General features: G+C 46.5%; 1 protein-coding gene across 3 annotated transcripts in view; it reads left to right on the plus strand.

Annotated features, from left to right (window-relative positions):
* Nucleotides 1-1,270: 1,270 nt before the first annotated feature.
* IRS2 (insulin receptor substrate 2) overlaps nt 1,271-14,433 on the plus strand; it is a 29,593-nt gene continuing 16,430 nt past the window's right edge. Inside the window, exons 1-2 of one of the 3 annotated variants that reach the window (XM_059721090.1) lie at nt 1,271-4,914; nt 13,101-13,174. In XM_059721090.1, the coding sequence (XP_059577073.1) occupies nt 1,572-4,914; nt 13,101-13,132 (3,375 nt within the window). In that variant the 5' untranslated portion in view covers nt 1,271-1,571 and the 3' untranslated portion in view covers nt 13,133-13,174. Of the gene's footprint in view, nt 4,915-6,050; nt 8,532-13,100; nt 13,175-14,433 lie in introns of those variants that run through there. The other 2 variants (XM_019484956.2, XM_006263182.4) reach the window with 2 other exon arrangements.

Here is a 14,433-nt window from a genome sequence, read left to right on the forward strand (position 1 = left end):
TCATCCTCCCACCCCCAGTTTTAGGTGAGGATGCAGCTGGCTCAGCTGCAGCGGACTGCGCTTCCCCCTCCACGGATGCTGTGAGGGGGTCTGCGGGGTGGGAGTGGGCTGAGGGGAGCTAGAGCAGCTCCAGCGCGCGCGTGTGCGTGGACGTGAATCTATGTATCAGGGTATTACTGCGTGTGTGCGACAAGCTGCGGCGCGGGGGTGCGCAGGCAGGAGCAGGAGAGGCAGGCGTGGGCGGCCGGGTGGGCGCGAGCAGAGGGACCAGGCAAGCTGCGAGGGGGCCGGCGGCGCGGTGACACACGCGCGTGGGGTGGGGGAGATGCCAAGCAGACTGAAGCTCTTGTGCCCCGGGGGGGAGGGGAGCACCAGCCATCTCACTCACACTTTGTGGCCGCGGGAAGCGGCCGGAACAACCGGGGGTTGCCGGGGGCAGTGCGTGCGCGCCGCCCGGGCTGTCCGCCAGCGGGGAGGCACAGCAGATGGCTGCGCAGAGAGGGGCGAGCCCTGCCGCCGCGCGGCTTTGTACCGCGCTCAGATCCGCTGCGCACTGCGTTTCGGATGGGGAGGGGGGCTGCAATTGTGGTTGCTAACGAGGGGAAACCGGGCCCTCGCGTGTCAGACGCAGGAGTGGAGGGTTGCGGCCCGCCTCACGGTCAAGGTTACACACTCGGGGAGCTCTAGAGCACGTCGGCATCAACACCCGCGACCTTTAATTGCGTGGAGACGAGCTCCGCGAAAGGAGACGGAATAAAGGACCCACTTCAGTCGCTTCCAGCTTTGCCCCATGCCCTTCTCCCGCTCCAGCAGAGGCGCGCGGATGTCAGCAGGCCGGGGGGCTGCCCCACGGCTCCGCCATCGCGCGTGGGCTCCGTCTTCCCTGGGGGAGCGGTGCGTGCAAAGCTGTGTGTGGGCGCGCAGAGCTGTGCATGAGTCTGTGTGCAGGCTTGTGCGAAGCTGAGCGTGTGTATGTGCGTGTGTGCGGGCGCGCAGAGCTGTGTGCGTGCAGAGCCGGGGAAGGTGAGACGACGGCGGGCGACCAGTGCCGAGGCAATCTCCGGCTTGCGTGGAGAGAGGGCGTAGGCGGGAAAAGACCCCGCGGGGCGGGGCGGGGCGGGGGAGCCCCGGGGCGGGCGGGAGGAGGTCCCGGGCCAATAGCAGCGCGGCTCGCCCGGCGCGCGGGGCCCGCCCCGCTCTGCGATTGGCGCTCGGCGCCGTCCGTCTACCGGCGCGGGGCCCAATACCGCGCGGCGCTAGCAACGGGGGCGGTCTTGCCTCCCCTCCCTCCGGTTTCGGCCCCGTGCCGGTGCGTGCGGCTCCTGGGCGATTCCGCGGGGTCACGTGTTGTTTTGCTCTTTAGTTCAGGCACTCGCCGCGCGATGTGTTATTTACTGGGGGACGGGGACCGAGGCAGGCGGCAGCAGGAGCAGCGCTGGGCGGCAGGACCGCGGGCAGCAGCAGCAGCACCCGGGGCGGAGCGGAGCTGAGGGCAGGCGACCCACGGCTCTCTCCTCCGCAGCCGGAGGAGCCTGGAGCAGCGGCAGCGGCAGGTTGTGGCGGGGCTGGGGATGGCGAGCCCCGGGGGGCCGGGGCTGCTGCCGCCCGCCGGCTGCTCCCTGCCGGGCGCCGGCCACAACCACAACCACAACAACAACAACAACCACCAGCAGGGCGTGCGGAAATGCGGTTACCTGCGCAAGCAGAAGCACGGCCACAAGCGCTTCTTCGTGCTGCGCGCGGGCGGCGGGGACGAGGCGGCGGGCGCCCGCCTCGAGTACTACGAGAACGAGAAGAAGTGGAAGAGCAAGTCGGCGGCGCCCAAGCGGGTCATCGCGCTGGACTCCTGCCTAAACATCAACAAGCGGGCGGATGCCAAGCACAAGTACCTCATCGCCCTCTACACCAAGGACGAGTACTTTGCTGTGGCTGCCGAGAATGAGCAGGAGCAGGAGGGCTGGTACCGGGCGCTGACTGACCTCCTGAGTGAGGGCAAAGCTGCCTGCCAGGGTTCCCCGCACCGTCGCCTCCCCTCTCCCTTTGCTCCCACCGCCGAGGACCTCAACTACGGGCTGGTGACGCCGGCCAGCGCTGCCTACCGAGAGGTCTGGCAGGTGACACTGAAGCCCAAGGGCTTGGGGCAGAGCAAGAACCTGACGGGCGTGCACCGGCTCTGCCTGTCCGCCCGCACCATCGGCTTCGTGCGCCTCAACTGTGAGCTGCCGGCTGTCACGCTGCAGCTAATGAACATCCGCCGCTGCGGCCACTCCGACAGCTTCTTCTTCATGGAGGTGGGCCGCTCTGCTGCCACAGGACCTGGCGAGCTGTGGATGCAGGCAGACGACTCGGTGGTGGCGCAGAACATCCACGAGACCATCCTGGAGGCCATGAAGGCGCTCAAGGAGCTGTCCGAGTTCCGGCCCCGCAGCAAGAGCCAGTCGTCATCGTCATCCTCATCGTCGGGCGGTGGCGGTGGCGCCTCAGCTACACACCCCATCACCGTGCCCGGTGGCCGCCGCCACCACCACCACCTGGTCAACCTGCCGCCCAGTCAGACTGGGCTCCTGCGTCGCTCCCGCACCGACAGCCTGGCAGCTGGCAGCACCAAGGACACGCCATGTCGGGTGCGCACAGCCAGCGAGGGAGATGGTGGCTGCCGCCTAGGCTCACTGGCTGGCAGCCCTATGAGTCCTGGGCCGGTGCGGACGCCCCTGAGCCGGTCGCATACACTGGGGGCGGGGGGTGGCAGCTGCGGCAGCAGCAGGCAGGCGGCTAGGCTGGTGCCAGTGCCAAGCAGCCGATCCATGTCCATGCCTGTGTCTCACTCACCGCCCTCTGCCGCTAGCCCTGTCAGCCTGTCGTCCAGCAGTGGGCTGGGCTCAGAGCCACCCCATCCGCTGCGCCTCTCCAGTGGCAGCACCTCTGTGGCAGGCTCCCCCAGTGACCTGGGCTTCATGTCCTTTGATGAGTATGGCTCCAGCCCCGGCGGTGATATGCGGCCTTTTTCCTCCTCTTCCACCGCCAGCAACCGTAGCAACACGCCTGAGTCTGTTGCCGAGACCCCCCCGGTACATGAAACTGGTGGCGCTGTTGAGCTCTATGGCTACATGGCTATGGAGCGGCTGCAGCCTGGCCGGCTTGGCTGCCGGCCCTGTCCAGAGCTCAGCACTGACAAGGCCCATCGCAAACGGACCTACTCGCTGACCACACCATGTCGGCAGCGGGCTGCCCCACCTCATGTCTCCTCTGCCTCTCTGGACGAGTACACCCTCATGCGGGCCACCTTTGCTGGTAGTGCCAGCCGTCTCTTCCCCTCTGGTCCAGCAGGGGTGTCGCCCAAAGTGACCTACACCCCTTACCCTGAGGATTATGGGGACATCGAGATTGGCTCTGGTGGTGGCACCCATGTGGGGCCAGCAGCAGGGCAAGGAGGCGACGATGGCTACATGCCCATGACCCCTGGGGTGGCAGCTGCCTTGGCGCGGGGCAGCCATGACTACATGCCCATGAGCCCCACTAGTGTGTCTGCTCCCAAGCAGATCCTGCAGCCCCAGACTGGGCTAGGGGGCGGTGGCTGCTCCTCTTCCTCCTACAAGACCAGCTCCCCGGGGGAGAACTCCCCAGATGACAGTGGGTACATGCGCATGTGGTGTGGCTCCAAGCTGTCGGTGGAGAGTGCTGATGGACGGCTGGGTACAGGCGACTACATCAACATGTCCCCCCGCGAGCCGCCACAGCTGCCATCAGGGCCCACCACCCCAGCCCTCACCCCCCCTGACCTCTTCTTCTCCCCAAGGGCAAGCGAACCTCTGGCCAAGCCAGGCTACTCATGCAGCTCTTGTGGGGGAGTGCAGGACAGCGATCAGTATGTGCTGATGAGCTCCCCGGGGCGACTGGAGGCAGCGGTGACAGGAGGAGGTGCCCCAGTGGGCCCCGCTACGCCATCCGGCCTGCACCACAGCCGGCCTGAGAGCTTGCGAGGCCCGCGAGTGGCCCGGCCCAGCCGCCTGTCACTGGAACCAGTGCGGACGCTGCTGCCACCCAGCATCCAGGAGCGACCGCTGCTGCCGTCTGAGCCCAAAAGCCCCGGTGAGTACATCAACATAGACTTTGGCGGCTGCTCTCTGCCTGCTGACAGCCCTGCTTCCTCACTGGGCTCGGGGCCTGGCCGGCAGCGCTCACCTCTCTCTGACTACATGAACTTGGACTCGGGGCGCTCGGGTGCCGCATCGCCTGATGAGGCACTGTCTCCAGGCTCGGGGAGCAGCAGCAGCAGCCAGCCGGGTGGGCACTACCTGCCAGCAGCTGTGGGGGTGGCATGCCTGTGTAGCCCGTCGGATGGCGCAGACTACACGGAGATGGCTTTTGGAACAGCCACCACACCGCCGCAACCCATAGCGCACAAGCCTGAGAGTGCCCGGACAGTTGCTAGCCCCACAGCAGGTGTGAAGCGCCTCACGCTGGCTGGGGTGGAGGCTTTCCTTCTGGCCAGCCCACCCCTGGACCCTGACCGCGGCGCCAAAGTCATCCGTGCTGACCCACAAGGCCGGCGGCGCCACAGCTCCGAGACCTTCTCGTCCACCACCACTGTGACCCCTGTGTCCCCCTCCTTCGCGCACACCCCCAAGAGGCACAACTCGGCATCAGTGGAGAATGTGTCGCTCAGGAAAAGCGAGGGGCTGCAGGAGGAGCAGGGCACTAGCCCCATGTGCCGCCAGACCTCCGCCGGCTTCCAGAACGGCCTCAACTATATTGCCATCGATGTGCTGGATGGGCCCCTGCTGGCTGCCTGCGACCAGAGCCGGCCCCGGGCCTGCCTTGCCCTGAGCACTGGCTTGGGGGTCGGGGAGCCCAGCACCTATGCCAGCATCGACTTTCTCTCGCACAACCTCAAAGGAGCCAGTGCTGTGAAAGGTGAGTGCTTCCCCTTTCTCCCTCTCCTCCTTCCTCACAGCTGCTTGTCCCTGCCCCTCCTGAAGTTCCTCAAATAAAGACACTGAGCAATCACCTTTCCCCCTCCCCCAGATATCCCCGCTTTTATTTTTAAGCTGTTTCCTCGCATAAAGCTTGAGTATTTCCTCCTGGCTAACTTGACATCCTGTTGCATTAAGGTATTGGGTCTCTTGGTACAGCAGCAGGAACTAATATTGCTGTCCCCATCCTGCTGTGGGACTGGCTTCATGTTCTTTTCCCCATCTGATCTGCTGTTAACACCCACTGAAAAAGTAAACCACAGCAGTGCAGTTTCCTTTTGAAGGTTTTCAACCTGAAGGAGAGTGAGATGAGAGCTGACTCCCTGCTCTTCAGTTATCTATGCTGTATTTTGCCATCACCCATCTAGAAAGGGTTCCTATAACGGCTTTGATTCTGAAATATTTTACCTGCTGCCAAAGTCCTGGAATCAGTCTTGGCCAATGTGCGATGCAAAACATACAGGCGGAGTCACTCCGTGGGCACTCTATGCATCCCTGTTGCCCATGGTTTGGCACACTTGTTTTAAAGGCCTGACCTAAAGTGGCAAGCAAGTAACTGCATCCTAGTTTGCAGCTCAGTGGCAGTAGCAGTGAACGGTTGGTTGGCTTGCTCTTTTAAGTGGGCTGCAGAGATGCCCACAGTTTGCAGGTGAAAACCAGCCCAGGTAACCTCAAGTTTAATTTGAGAAGAAATTTCCCTTGTAATCATGTAGCTGTTCTTTGCTGAGGTGCTAGTTGTGCTTAAAAAAACCAAGAGTTTTTCTGAACAAGTGAGAAATTGTATAGTACATGTGAGGAGGGCAGAGAACAGACAGTCACTCCAGGATTAAAAGCATTATTTGAACTCTCCTCATTCTTGCCATTCTATGGCTAGGGCATTTTGACCTGTTCATATGTATGGATGTCATATGTGTTGATGCATTTAACAAACAGAATTGATGTGTGATTTAGAAGTAGGGCTAAATTGCATCTAGGTTTTGTTTTTGTATTTGTCTGATAAAGGCCATCAGTTCTGAGTAAAAAGGGCCATGTCTAAGAGCCACTTGCAGACTTTTTTTTTCTTTTGTTTACTACTAGCTAGTTGATTCAGAAGAAAAGAAATACAGGAAGAAAGAGGCATTGAGAGAATCTACCCTTTTCAGAGAGAAATTTGAAGTTAAGCTCGGATGGATAGATGACTGAAAGGTCAAACAGAAATGAACACTGATTCTGAATGATTGGAGAGTGACGGAGAGATCATGAGTTGTTGGTTGGTTGTAGTTTTGCTGAAGTAGGTTTCTTGATTTGCTTGGTTTGGCCTAAATGAATGTGACTAATGACAATTTTTGGTTACATTGCCTTATGTTGTTATGTAAACTTTGGCATATACAGACCATAGTCAAACACTGGAATTATGTTCCACTAAAATTGAGCTCTCTTCTCCTCTGCATTTGTTATAAATTGAGTTTCACAATAATTGAATTTTGCTTGAACCATCTTCAGTCCCAACTGCAAAACAAACCCAAGTTGGGAAAGAACCACTTCCACAATATCCTCCAAACTGTTGACCCTGAGGCTAAGGGTGGGGAGAAGGAGGCAGAAGGGGGAGGAAGTCCAGTGACAGGAAAAACCTGGACTGGAGTAAAGTACTTCTGCCACCTAGGCTAGAGTAGAAATAAACTAGTCTTTCAATCAGATAAGCAGGAGGTACTTGTTACACTGACCCTGTAATAAAGTTAAGAAAAAAGATAATGTGATAAATATAGCAACATGAATTGCCAGTGTGTGCTTGGAAGAGTTGAATACTGGTAGTTAATAGAATGTGTGAAGAAAAAGACTTGCTAATGTGAATATTTCCTTCTGTGTATAGGTTTCCTTTCCCTGTGCCCTTGATAAGCTTTTGAATGTGCAGTAAAAACCAGAATCATAAATGTTCTGTGTAAATCCCTTGCGAGTTAAGCTGTGTGTAGGAGGCGAGGCTGATCATATCTGCCATTGTGTTCCCCTGAGGAATGCTTGGTTTTGTTGCATGTAGTTACGCAGAACCTGCTCAGGAAGTACTATCCCCAATTTCAGAGTGTATAGGTAGGAAACAGCTTGCCCAACCAACTGTCAGAAGTATTCTTGGTCATAGCCGGAAGAGGAGGCTTTATGCAATGCACATCTGTCCTGAACTATAACTAGAAGATTAAGAAAGTGTGAATATATTATTAGTGTAAGGCATAAGTAGTATGCTGTTGAGCCAAGCCATTAGCAGTTACAACTCCTGAGCTTCTATTTTAGTTTTGATTACATATCAACACTGAGGGTTGTTTACAGAGCTGCTGCTGCTACTGCTATTGCTGCTTTTTCAAGATCACCAGTTGCAGTATATACAGGGTTCAAAGAAACTTAAAGTTTGTTACAGGACTTTCATGGGTACAGGTTGTAGCTGTGTTGGTCTAAGGACATAGGCAGATCAGGCTGTTTGGGTAAATCTGATGTCTTTTACTAGGCCAACTCAATTGTTGGAAGAAATTCTTTGCACCAGTATTTGTACCCGAAAGCTTGCAAAGAAGAATTTTTTCCAACTATTTGAATTGGCCTAATAAGAGACATCAGATTTACCCAAAAAGCCTGGTCTACCTTACAGGACTTTGACATTTCTATGATGAAACACATATACACAATAGAAGAAAAATATATATGTCTGGACATACCAGGAACTATTTTTATTTGTTTGCTGTTTTAGTACAGTGGTAGTTCAGTTTGATCTGGGACAAAATAAAATGTTTAATAAAATCATTTGGTGTTATGATGTATGGCTTACCCATGTTGTAACATATATCTGATGTGATCAGCACTGTTTACTTTGCTTTTGTACTAATGGATTGCTAAAGGCATTATGAGGGAAACTAGCCTTGTCTTTTTCAAAGCCAAGGAGAAGCTTGTAGCTATTTTAAAATAGTGGAATGTATACATTTTTATTAAGAAGTGATGTAAAGATCTCTAATAGATATGTTGTAGAGAAGTAAGTTGATTCTACTTGATTTATCAGGTAACTCATGTTTTAGTTGTAAAATGAATGTAAACCAGAATTAATTCAAATACTTCCCATGTTTCTATCTTTAGGTATAAATGCCATCATGCAGATAACTATTGTCCAAGTGCTTTTGTTTTAACAATGGGAAATAATCATCTGACTTTGGTTTAAGGTGCATTGACTTTCATCAGTATTTTTTTAGTTTTGGGGAACTGGGTACTTTTGGAATTCTCTGTCCCCATAAATCCTGTTATGACAGGAGCAAGTTAGCAGAACCAAAAGAGTTGTCAAAACAGAAAAATAAGGCCATTCAAAATCTATCACTTTGTTTAGGTCTATGCTCCGGAAATGTGTGAGCCTTTGAAAATCTAAGTAGTTGCTGCATTCTGAAATGTAAATAAAGTAATGCCTTTATTAGCCAGTTGGAATTTCTTTTGTTGTATGCTGATAATTAGTTAATGTTCAGTTCTCAAACTATGAAATGGCACCTCTGTTGTCTAATTTTTGTATGAAGTAAAGTGTGTGTTCTTACATACTTCAGTTCAACACCTCCCCCCCCCCCCCCCCCCCCCCCCCCCAAAAAAAAAAAAAATCTATGTAGACAGTCCATTTACTTGCTTGGTGCAAGCTATTTGTTGTAATGGACTTAATGATGAATCGTACCAACTCTGGGCGATAATTTTGGTTCTCTAATGATTTCAGTGGGATCAGAATTTCTTCTTTTGATTTTAATCTTTCACTCCTTACTCAAATTTCCTTTAAGTTCAGTGGTAGATTTGCTTGTATTTTGACTTGGAAATTTTTCTTGATTAAGGATGTTAGTGTTAGATTCGTTATCTTTTGGCTTTTCTGTTTTTCATGTGCAACTAAACAGCAGCTACATCAAACTGTTTTTATTTTTTCCCCTCTTACTTTCTTCTTGTCTTGATTTATTTTTAAAAATTCTTCCAAGATGATGCCTCCCTCTTTGAAGACAATTAGGTAGTGGTCTTTGGTAGGTAAAAAACTTCGTGATTAGCTCATAATATTTGTAAGGATTTGTGATTATACATAAGATCTTTGTACTGCTTATCTTAGGGGAAAAAATTCCCTGTGCTGCTGTAACATATCTTAGATTGTGAAAACTGAAACTCTGATGTCTTTTCCACCCCCCCCCCCCTTTGTTCAGTTCGAATGATGAACTACCCTTGTTCACTTTCACTCTTTGGTTCTGATCTACAGATTGCCATGGTGTTTTGGTCACAGACTTGTGGACTATTTAATTGTGTATTTCAAAAAATGCATTTTAATTGAAATGTTTTAATATAATTTCACAAACACGTATGGCTTTAAAGCTTAGGGAAAAGCCTGTTTTTATACTAATGTAGAACTAAATGTAGGATTTTCCTCTTACTGACCTGGTTTGGGGGGTAGAATGGATGCTTCAGTTAATAGACTAAAAAACTGGTTAACCTTTTATATCTAATATGGCTAGAATAATAAATCTCTTCACTTAAAAAATCTCAGATGCCCCAGAGGAACTTTATGAAAGTGTACTTCTTTTCTCTTAGACTGCATTCTGGTGGAGGTCAAAACAAAATGGTTAAGTATGAAATCTGGCAATATAACCTACCAAGCCCAAAATGCAGTCTAAAACTGTGTGCAGCATTAAATGAAAACTTTTCCACTTTTAACATTTCATTTCAAATTATTTTGATTATATGGATGTCAGAATTTTAAAAGCAGATTAAATACCAAACTCTGTAACATGTATTGGATCTGTATTTCTCTTTACAGTTTAAAATATGTTTAGCTGCAGTATTCATTTAAAGATTGTCATGGTTACTTTGAATCATTTAAGATAAATTGTTATGGAGTAAGCTGAATGGTTGGTTTGTTCTAAAGTGAACCAGTACAGTCATTGCTCAAGGCAGAGGAAATTCTTATGTTGATGATTGCTTCTGATTACTTGATTTCTTTCAAGATACCTACTGAGCTTAACCTTCACTTGTGTTGCAAGTAAACTGCATAAAATAACGTTTGAACAGAAAGAGCATTAGGGCATGTTTTGTGGGCTTTTTCTAATAAGGAGCAAAGAACTTGAGTTTCTTTGGACTCAATTTACTATTATTTTTTAATAGCACTAATTACCTTGAAGTGGTTTTGGTTAAAATGTGGCATAGGTGCACAGAAAAATTATACTGTAGTCAGTTTAAATACTGGATCTTTCCCCCCATTAGGCAGTTAAGATACTGTATATACAATATAGGCATTTCAGTTTTAAACTGAATCTTCTCAGAAGTAGTAACAACATTCTAAATGATGTTTCCATCTGGTAAACAATTCCTATATATAGATATCTAGATATAGATATTTATTTTTTAATTTCACGTAGTGTAATGCATAGTTATGCCCACATCCTTCATACAGGTACCTTATTTGTGTCCCTGAGAATATCTATTTTGTGTTTTGAAATCTGTGTATTTTAAAACTCGGTGGTCTTGAAGTGTGTATGTCTAAATAATAAATGTATAAAGTGAACAAAATAAGCTATCTAAAACAACTATAGAATGGTGTATTTGGTATGATCTCTATGTAAATTGATTTTAATTATGCATGGTTAGATGTTTCCCTGTAATTCTTCAGTTTATCACAACAGTTGCTTGAACACTTTCTGGATCTGATTACATACCTACTGAAATCAGTACCACCTACTACTAGCTTCACTAGGTTGTATATTGGTCAAATGTGAGGTTCTGAAACTGCTTCTCCCTTTATCAAGTTTCACATAGCTTGAGTGATCACTTCCTTATTCAATGTAGGATTTATTGTTGCTATTTTCTTGTCAGTGGTATGTTTGTAAGTGAGTCAATAATGGCAGAATACACCTATGTAAAGCGAAATTTGTTTGTGTAGTAGTCTTGCTATGACAAGTCTTACAGAGATGGCTTGACCCTTGAGGCAGAATTTCTTAATTTCTTGCCTTAAGGCAAAATTTCTCTTGAAATAAATATCACTTAAATTATAGGCAAAACTTGCAGGATTAGGCTCTACAGGGCCTGATTCATATTTCTTTGAAAGCCATGGAATTGCCTGCACTTGCTGACAGATCCTACATAAAAATATAGATATAGTTCATTGATTGCTAAGATGATAGCCTGTAGGATATATATCCATTTTTATGATATATTTTAGGTTTTACTGAAACATAACAGTAGGACATCACACACTGTGTATTGATGCATAGTATATTAATGGATATTTCCCAGTCAACATTTATGATCAAATTTAATATATGGAGGCTAACTTGTTAAATTACATATTTATTTATGTTACATTCAAATGTATTTTCTGTTGCTACTGTAGATAAAAATTGCTACTAAAATTAAAACTGCTGAAGTTTAAAATAAAGACATTTCCAGTCAGACTGTTGTTTGTTAGATTTAAAGGAACACAACAAAGGGTAAATGGTGCAATACTAATCCTGATCCTGTTTTTGTTTTTTCTCAATACTTATATCAGTGTGTGAAGTCCATATTTATGTTTTTTTCCAAAACTAGTTTTTAAAATTTTTCTAACACAATAGAATCAGCCCTGCACTATGAACAAAATATGCAGTGTTTGAATACAGAAACAAGACCATCCATTCTTGTAAGGAAGCAGCTTACAGTTTCAACTGAGAGTGTTTTCCAGATGCAAATAAATATATTTGATATAAATATTCAAAAAACTTTTTTAAAAGTTTGGCTTATTTGTCCGGGTTAAATTCCAGTATAAATAGTTTTATATGTGTATTTTCCTCAATGAACAGCACACAGAAAGAGTTTGAACAACTAAAAAGCCCTATTAAAACATCTGTTTTGCAAAATAGTAATCTGTGGAATCAAGTTATTACATGAGGAGTGAGCCAGCATTTTGTTTACATTTGTTTTTCAGTCTCTTCAGAATCCTAGAGGAGAACACTTCCTTCCTGGCAGATGGTAGCCCCAGGGCCATGCACCTGCCATTACAAGCAATACACACTGGTAATCTATCCCAGGATCAGTGTTGACAATAGGCTAATGATTGGAGACTGCCTCAGCCTAAACAAAATAGGGAACATACTTGTCCTTCAGCAAAGGGCTGAATGATTTCTGGAAGGACAGTTGAGATGGTAGACTAAGAATTGTTTTGAAGTGTAATATAGTCTTAGTTTGGAGGATGTTGTAGCAAGCAGCTATAGTTATAACTGAAGAAAGTGAACTGTGTCACAGGCAAAGGGATTTTCTGTTTAGCCACAGATTGGTAGACCACTCTGAATCAAATGGCTATATGGTTGCTATTAAAATATTCACATAACATACCTAAATGTGCAGTAGCAATGTCTCTTTTTCAGTTACCTGCAGTGGGTTTCTTTTTCCATTGAAAGAGATTTTCTGTATGGAATTCTTCAACAGCTGTTGGAGATGTTGTCAGAGCAAGGAAGCTCAAAGATGTTTATGCATAACCGGTGACAGCTCAGTTGCGCACATCCAAAAGGTGCATTTAAAAGTCAATGTTTTTTATTCAGTATATATTGATGCTGTATTCGCTGACTGTAAACTCGGAGTCTTTTGAGCTGCAGTCTCACCTGTTGCAGTCATGTTTTGGGACAGCTTTTTAATCAGTCCTTTATTATGTTCTCTTGCGTATTTTGGTTTGTTTTGCTTTGCTTTGGGTTTTGTTTTGGTTTTTTGGGGGGGTAGGGATGGGTGTGGAAGGAGTTGTTTTGTCTTGTTTGAATGTTGGAAACATTTCCCAAAGCTGGAGGGGGCATCTTTTGAAGTAGGCCAGGATGTTCTCGCTAAATTTAAAAACTACCCAAATATTACCCAGAGTTTGAGAGTATTAAGCAGGATTACATGATGCATGGATTAGACATTGTTGAGCAGCTTGTTTTTGTTTGAAGGGGTCAGAAATGGAGGCACAGGGGTTTTAGTGTAATGCCAAAATAGCAAATTTACTGATACCAGAAACCACAAAAGTTTTTTTAGAAATGATAGTATGTAATAGCCAACTTTCCCTTCTGAACAACTTCCTCAAGTAGTGCTATACAAATATTTACTTGATTTAAGTACTATGGTGATGAGTACAAAATAGGAAATTTACCATGTTCTGTTTTCATGCAGTGTTAATTTCCCAATCAGTGTCAAGATACTGACAATCTAAAGTGGATCTACAGGCAGATCATTAAGACATTCAGGTAATGGTTGCAAAACCATGTCTGTGAAAATTGTTTAATTGGGTAGAATAAAATCTAAATAATTTGAAGTTTCCTTCTTTAAGTAATGGCAGGAAAATTCCACGCGGTGCATTATTTAAAAACGTTCTCTAATGCAGTCAGAATGTCCAGATTAATATGCTACCTAATGGTATTGGCAAACTAGGTAGGGTGAAAATATAGGATGTTTATTTGGGAAGAGGCATTTTTATAACCTGATGATAATTAATTTTAAAAAATCTAATAAAATACTTTTGGGAAGAAGGTGAAACTTAATAATGCTTCCAGGTATAGGAGTAAACTATTGTGCTTTTACTTGATAATGAGAAATAAAGAATGAATCTGACTTACTCTTTTTGGACAATTAGACTGAAAATATTAATAAAATAGTTGATTGACAGCTTTGTATTTTAATATGTATTTAACAAGAAGGAATATGGGTAAAATTGTCTCATGGAAGCATATGATACTTTATATAATTTCTTTGCACTTAATAATTATGTAATACTTTCAACAACATGTTGACCATTCAGACTAATGGGGATTTGTGTTGTTTACAAAAGTAATTTTACAGGTAGGGCACTGCTGTCCATTTCCTCTCTCATCTCCTGATTTAGAACTAAAAAAACCCAAACAATTGCCAGTGAGAGACCCTTTCCCTCATGATTGCAGTATTCAGTCTCAATTTAAATAGTTGTCTGCCTGATGGACCTTTTGCTAGCCCACATTTCAAGGTAGATAATTGAAGCGGATGAACACCTCTTATGTTGGGTAAGAAAGAGATAGGAGAGCTTTTTTGTTGGTGTTCTTGGACAAGATTTTATCAGTGAAAGAAAAGTAGTGGTTTTGTTCTTTTTACTGTAAATTGTGGATCCAAACTTGGATTCCTTTATATAAACAACATTTTCTCTGATGTCAGAGGGAGGCTTTCTTGCTAGGGATGTATAGAAGAGAACCCAAGCAGATATAGTAATACCTGAGAAAAGTAGTTGTATTGTGTCTTATCTATTTTTTACAATATACAGGTTTTAAAATGACAACTTGTTTTATTAAGGAGGTAGACCCACACCTTGCATGTCAAGTTTCAGTCTTGCATAAATGTTTCTGATCAAATTTGAAATTGCTATATAATGGATATACTGATTAAATATTAACTATAATGATCATGGCTATTTGAAAGGGTGAGAAAGTAAGCTCATGGCTTTGTCATTTGAGTTGACAGAAAATTCATCATGATCTGC

The sequence above is a fragment of the Alligator mississippiensis genome, chromosome 1 (genome assembly GCF_030867095.1).
Source record: "Alligator mississippiensis isolate rAllMis1 chromosome 1, rAllMis1, whole genome shotgun sequence".
Classification (NCBI taxonomy): Eukaryota; Metazoa; Chordata; order Crocodylia; family Alligatoridae; genus Alligator; species Alligator mississippiensis.